Source organism: Rhinopithecus roxellana, chromosome 11 (assembly GCF_007565055.1).
Source record: "Rhinopithecus roxellana isolate Shanxi Qingling chromosome 11, ASM756505v1, whole genome shotgun sequence".
NCBI lineage: Eukaryota > Metazoa > Chordata > Mammalia > Primates > Cercopithecidae > Rhinopithecus > Rhinopithecus roxellana.
Window position 1 is genome coordinate 111466988 of NC_044559.1, and position 5459 is coordinate 111472446.

Here is a 5459-nt window from a genome sequence, read left to right on the forward strand (position 1 = left end):
AGAATTCTCAGATAATTGTGATTATAACTGCTAGTGAAGTTTAGTTGCATATTAACTAAATATTTGACACATGGGATTAAGAAGGGACGTGGCAAAACACAAGCAGCTTTAAGTGATTTAATTAGCGCACCAAAAAGGTGGAGGGAAAAGCTCACAGGCTCACCTTAAATTGTTTTCAGGCCAGGTGCAGTGGCTCACACCTGTAATCCCAGCACTTTGGGAGGCGGTGGCAATGGGGTGGGATGAGGCCGGATTACTTGAGGTCAGGAGTTAGAGTGACGAAACTCCGTCTCTACAAAAAACAAACAAAAATTAGATGGGCATAGTGGCAAGTACCTGTAGTCTCAGCTACTTTGTGGGGTGGGGCAGGAGGATCACTTGAACAGGGAGGTCGAGGCTGCTGTGAGCTGAGATTGTGCCACTGCACTCCAGCCTGGGTGATAAAGTGAGACCCTGTCTAAAAAAAATTGTTTTTTGTTAACATGATTTAATACCTATTAGATTTTGTCTTTGTCTAAACATAAGAAAATAACAAAAACCCTATACTTTATATGTGCTTTCGGAACTGGGAACCACAGAAAAATCTATGAAGGTTTAGGATATTTTCAAGTGTGTGGAAGTTTTGAACATTTCTTTTCATAAATCTCACCTTTTTCCACCTCCAAATGGACTTTTGAGGAATAAAAATGGATTACTGTGAATTAATGCAAAGAAAAATATTTATTGAGATGCACAACATGCCACCCAGATCAAAAGCCTATAGTTGGAACAAGACAGTTAAAAACATGACGCAACATAATAACCTTTCATTGCATTAAGAGGCGAGAAAAGAAAGAAATGAATGACCGTGTAATGTTCTATCCCTTCCATTGGAGAACTTTTGCATGGAATATTGTGATTAGCATGGTGATTGCATCAGCTTTAAGCTTTTATCACTGTCTAGGTTTTAAAGCAGGGCATGCAATATTATATCTTAAAAGCACTTTAATTTTTAAAAACCCCAGAGAGCCTTTAAGTGAGACTTAATTAAAATTCAAATCAACCTTAGATGTATATCCAAGACAGGTTTCAAAAGACCTGTACAACCTGTGTTCCTTTGATTCCATTCCCTTTCCAGTGATATCTCCAGTTGCTCTGGGCACCACGCACTTAGCCAGCGAGTTTGGAAATCCATGGGGGCATTCTGGGGTTGACACAATGATTTGATATAGGGTATCACTGACACTTAGAGGAGGGGACCAGGTTTGCCTGATGGCCCCAAAGCTTGATTTGGTTCTACACAATGAAAAATGTTCCGGCCCTGCTAGTTTCAAAAGATGCCCTGAACAATATCCTAAGACAAATATGGCAGTAGTACTTTTAATACAGATCTAAGTCAGCAGCCTTCCGTGGGAAGGAATACTGAAAAGTTTTAAAAGAAGCTACACAAAAAGGCTCCTTACTTAGGAAAAAGTCCTTACGTAGAGGAAAGCTTAAACGACATAAAGATATTGCATAAGAATCATCAAACAACTTACTCTTTCTGTGGATCCTGGCTTTGTTAGAAGTTTTGTTTTGTTCATTATAGGGGGTTTTATTGGCATTAATTTGATGTTTTAAAGGTTGACATTACAATATTACTGATCTTGATGATAGAGTTTAAATTTGAGGAACCCTTAAATTTTATGCTCAAAATCAGTGGTTGACTCGACTCTCTGTTGGCATAGCTCTGGTGTTCACAGTTTACAGGGGAAAGGATTTTAGTGCAGCTGCACGTTTATTGCAAAATCAAGAAAAATCAAAATTATGTTGTGTAATTGAGGAGATTTGGAAATTACTAGACTAAAAGACTGAATATTACTAAGAAGTAAATGAAATACAGAAGTCACAATACATCTTATTAATAAATGTTATTTAAAAATATTTTGTATTATTGCCATTCTCTGTATTTTTTTAGTGCAGTACAAAATTATGTGAAAATCACAGAAACAATCACCCACAATGTCCCGCCCAAGAAAGAACCCACAGACCAGCAGCCCACAAGACAATACAATGGATGGGAGCAGCTTCCATTACTTTCAAGGGAGATTTGAGCTCTCTGGGAAGAGCAGACAGTATCCAGCAGATGCATTGGAGCCCCAACCTGGCATTGGAGATGTCAAGGACATTGAAAAAGCAGCAAAGTCTATGCTAGACCCAGCACACAGATCTCATTTTCACCTTATAACCCCAAGCTTAGTATTTTTGTGTTTTATATTCAATGGATTACACAAGGCACTACTCAGTGTTGGTGTGAGCAAAAGGTCTAATATTGTGATTGGGAATGAGAACAAGGAAACAGATACTCTTTATGCTAGCAAATTCGAAGATGTTATGCCTAACTTCACTGCCCTTGAGATGTCATCAATTCTTCGTCACTGCTGTGATCTTCTGATAGGCATTGCTGCTGGATGGAGTGACCCGATATGCACCAAGAGCCTCCAAATACAGAGACAATTCAAGGCAATGATGATATCCATTGGAAGACCTTTGCATGGTAAAAGTGCTGATTTATTAATTAGCTATAATGCAAGGCCAGCTATAGATTGGATCAACTCAAGACCATGGGTTGGAGGATTAATGTTCACATTTCTATTCGGAGAATTTGAATCCCCTGCATGTGAGCTACTTAATCAAGTTAAAGTAGTTGCCAACAAAGCACAGATGACGACCTACTACACTGTGGGAATGTTCCTGGATCAGTGCATGGATGGTTCCATTGCTTTACCTGCTGTTGTGTCTGAGATTCCAGTTTTTGAGCAGAAGAAAGCACTGGTTAAAATGGCACTTGGAGATTTCTTTGAATCACATTTTGAATTACTTCGCCACCCTGTTATTGGGGAGCTATCACCACGAATGTTCCCAAATCTAGCAACAGCAGCAAACTACTGGGCCAAAAGAAGGAATCCCACATTTTCTGGATTTGAAGCCCTTGACTTTATACCAGGATCAACTATTACACTCCCTCTAGTTCGAATGACATCTGCTCAGAAAATCTCCAAGGAAGTGACATGGATCCATATACACTTAACATCCTTCACAGGTACGGGATTTCGGGATTTGAGTAACAAATACGTGAACTAATCCTTATATTTACATATAAAAAGAAATTATGTGAATATCACATTCTAAAATTATCTGAGTGTTGCCTATTGTTTTCAATCTTGGTCTGATACATCTCTGACATCTATGGTAACTTCTCTGTAATCTTTTATTTACTTCTTTAAAAGAATCCATCCAGTATTCTCTGGCCACTGAAAGATGTGATCCCCAAAGTCTTTTTAAGTACTGGAGGCTAAGAATATACTTTGACATGTGGTAGAATTTTGAAATAATTGAAATGTTTTCTGTAGTCACACGGGGATTTTTATTTTATTCTTTATAAATAAGGCCCAGATCGTTTTTAAGATTATTGTATTTCTTCTCTAATTTGTCTTGATGATTTTTTATAATTATGTTGAAATCTGATGCATTATCATTTGTCCTAGCACTATTTTTTGTTACGGTTCTAGTGTCCTCGTGTACCTCTGTTCATTTCAGGAGATCTCTTTTATGGAATGACTTATTATCTTTCCTTAAATAAAAATATAATCATTAAGTCAGTGCGCAAGGATATGGCTATTTTAATGGATCTTGTAGTGTAGTCATATCTGAGCATTTACATATTGAAATACATGGTATGAATTATTTTCCTTTTAGTTCTCTGTTAAACTGTTGAGATGCTATTTTCATTTCTAAAACATTGTTTATGTAGTTAGATTATATCACCCAGGAATTTCATTCCCAAATATGTGATGGATTATGTTTCCAAAGGTGGCCATAGCAATGTCTTCCATTCCACATCTATTTTTTTTCTGCAGACCAAGGCAGGCGTGCCGTGGCGCGATCTCTGCTCACTGCAACTTCCGCCTCCCGGGCTCAAGCGATTCTCGCGCTTCGGTCTCCCAAAAGCTGGGACTACCGGCACACGCCCAGCTAATTTTTTGTATTGCTCAGGTTGGTCTCGAACTCCTCGGCCTCCCAAAGTGCTGGGATTACAGGTGTGATCCACCGCGCCCGCCCCACATGTACATGGAATATAACCTCGCCATTTCAACATCAAGAGGTGGGATCTGTTTTCCCTTTCCTTGAATGTGGGCTGGTCCTGTGACCGGTTTTGGCAATAGAATGCAGTGAAATAATGTTGCCTAAGTTTGAAGCTTGGCCTTAAGAGGCTTGCAGCTTCCACCTTTGCTTCCAGGAATGCTCTTTCTTTGAACCTTGCTGCCATGCTACCAGGAAGCCCGAGAAGCCACATGAGAGGTTGACCTGGAAGAAAAGGGTGGTCCTAGGCCAACAACCCCAGCTGAGCTCCGGATTAGCAGCCAGTGCCAGCTCAGTTATGTGAGTGAGCCACTTTGACTTCTTAGGGGCCCAGAGCCCCAGGTGCCGTTACTTTGTCAAGCAGAACTGCCCAGTCAACCCACAGAATCATGAGAAGTCATATATTGCTGTTTAGGATGGTTTTTTTTCACTTGGTAGATAAAATAGGCTATCAAAGGGAGTCATTACAGCATAATCCTTATAAAAAAGAGTCGTTAAATCAGACATTGTTGAGAACCACTGTCACAGACAGTAAACACGTTCCCCTTACGACTTTTAAAAGATTCAACAACTTGCCAAGATTTTTTTTCCCTAACAATAGATCACTTGGATTAAAAACTAGTCAGTTCTCAGATTTAAAAAGACAACCAATAAGGCAGAAACTTGCTACATCAATTTTTGAATTTTTATTATTCCCTCCCATTTTAAGAGGGAAATTCATTATTTTCTATCAGAAGGTAAAAAACATGGCTAGAGTTAGCTGTAAAACAGTGGTTGCCATCCTATGAGTCAAAAACTGGTGAAATTTCTCCAGCTCTATGCTTACCAATCATTGTGTGCTAATTCTCAAATGTATACAGATGTTGTTATGATTAGAAAAATACAAATTCACTCAAAAGCACCACTAATTTTATAGTTTCTTTTTCGGTCATTATATAATTTTCAGTTGTGGAAGGATCTGAACATTAAAACAGAGTTCTCATACTTGAAATATTGGGAAACCCACTGCTGGAGGTCCCTAAATCCAGCCGCTAATGGATTTGTAGCTGCTAGTATTCCTTCAGATGAATCACTCTCTTCTATTTGGTTTCTGGATCTTGAAATCATTTGGTTTCTCACAGTAAACTGAGCAATGGACTAGGAAAAGAAATTCCATAGAAAAGTTAGATTAGAACTTTTAGTAGCGTTTTGTAGGGCAACCTAGACTTTCATTAACCATCATGAAGGAATTGCCTCATGGAGCCATTTTTAGAAAGCACAGACTTTTGTCTGTGGTTTCTGGGTTGGTGGAGGTCACTGTGTTGGTGGAGATACAAGTAACTGGGAGTAAATGGAAAAGCTAGTGGTTGTACACGAAT

At 38.9% G+C, this 5459-nt stretch overlaps 1 protein-coding gene across 1 annotated transcript; it reads left to right on the plus strand.

The window, feature by feature from the left end:
• Window positions 1-1980: 1980 nt before the first annotated feature.
• On the plus strand, window positions 1981-3086 carry EBLN1 (endogenous Bornavirus like nucleoprotein 1). Its single transcript, XM_010367571.2, is given in 2 exon segments — window positions 1981-3016; window positions 3019-3086. Coding segments are annotated over 2 exon segments (1104 nt in total).
• Window positions 3087-5459: the final 2373 nt, after the last annotated feature.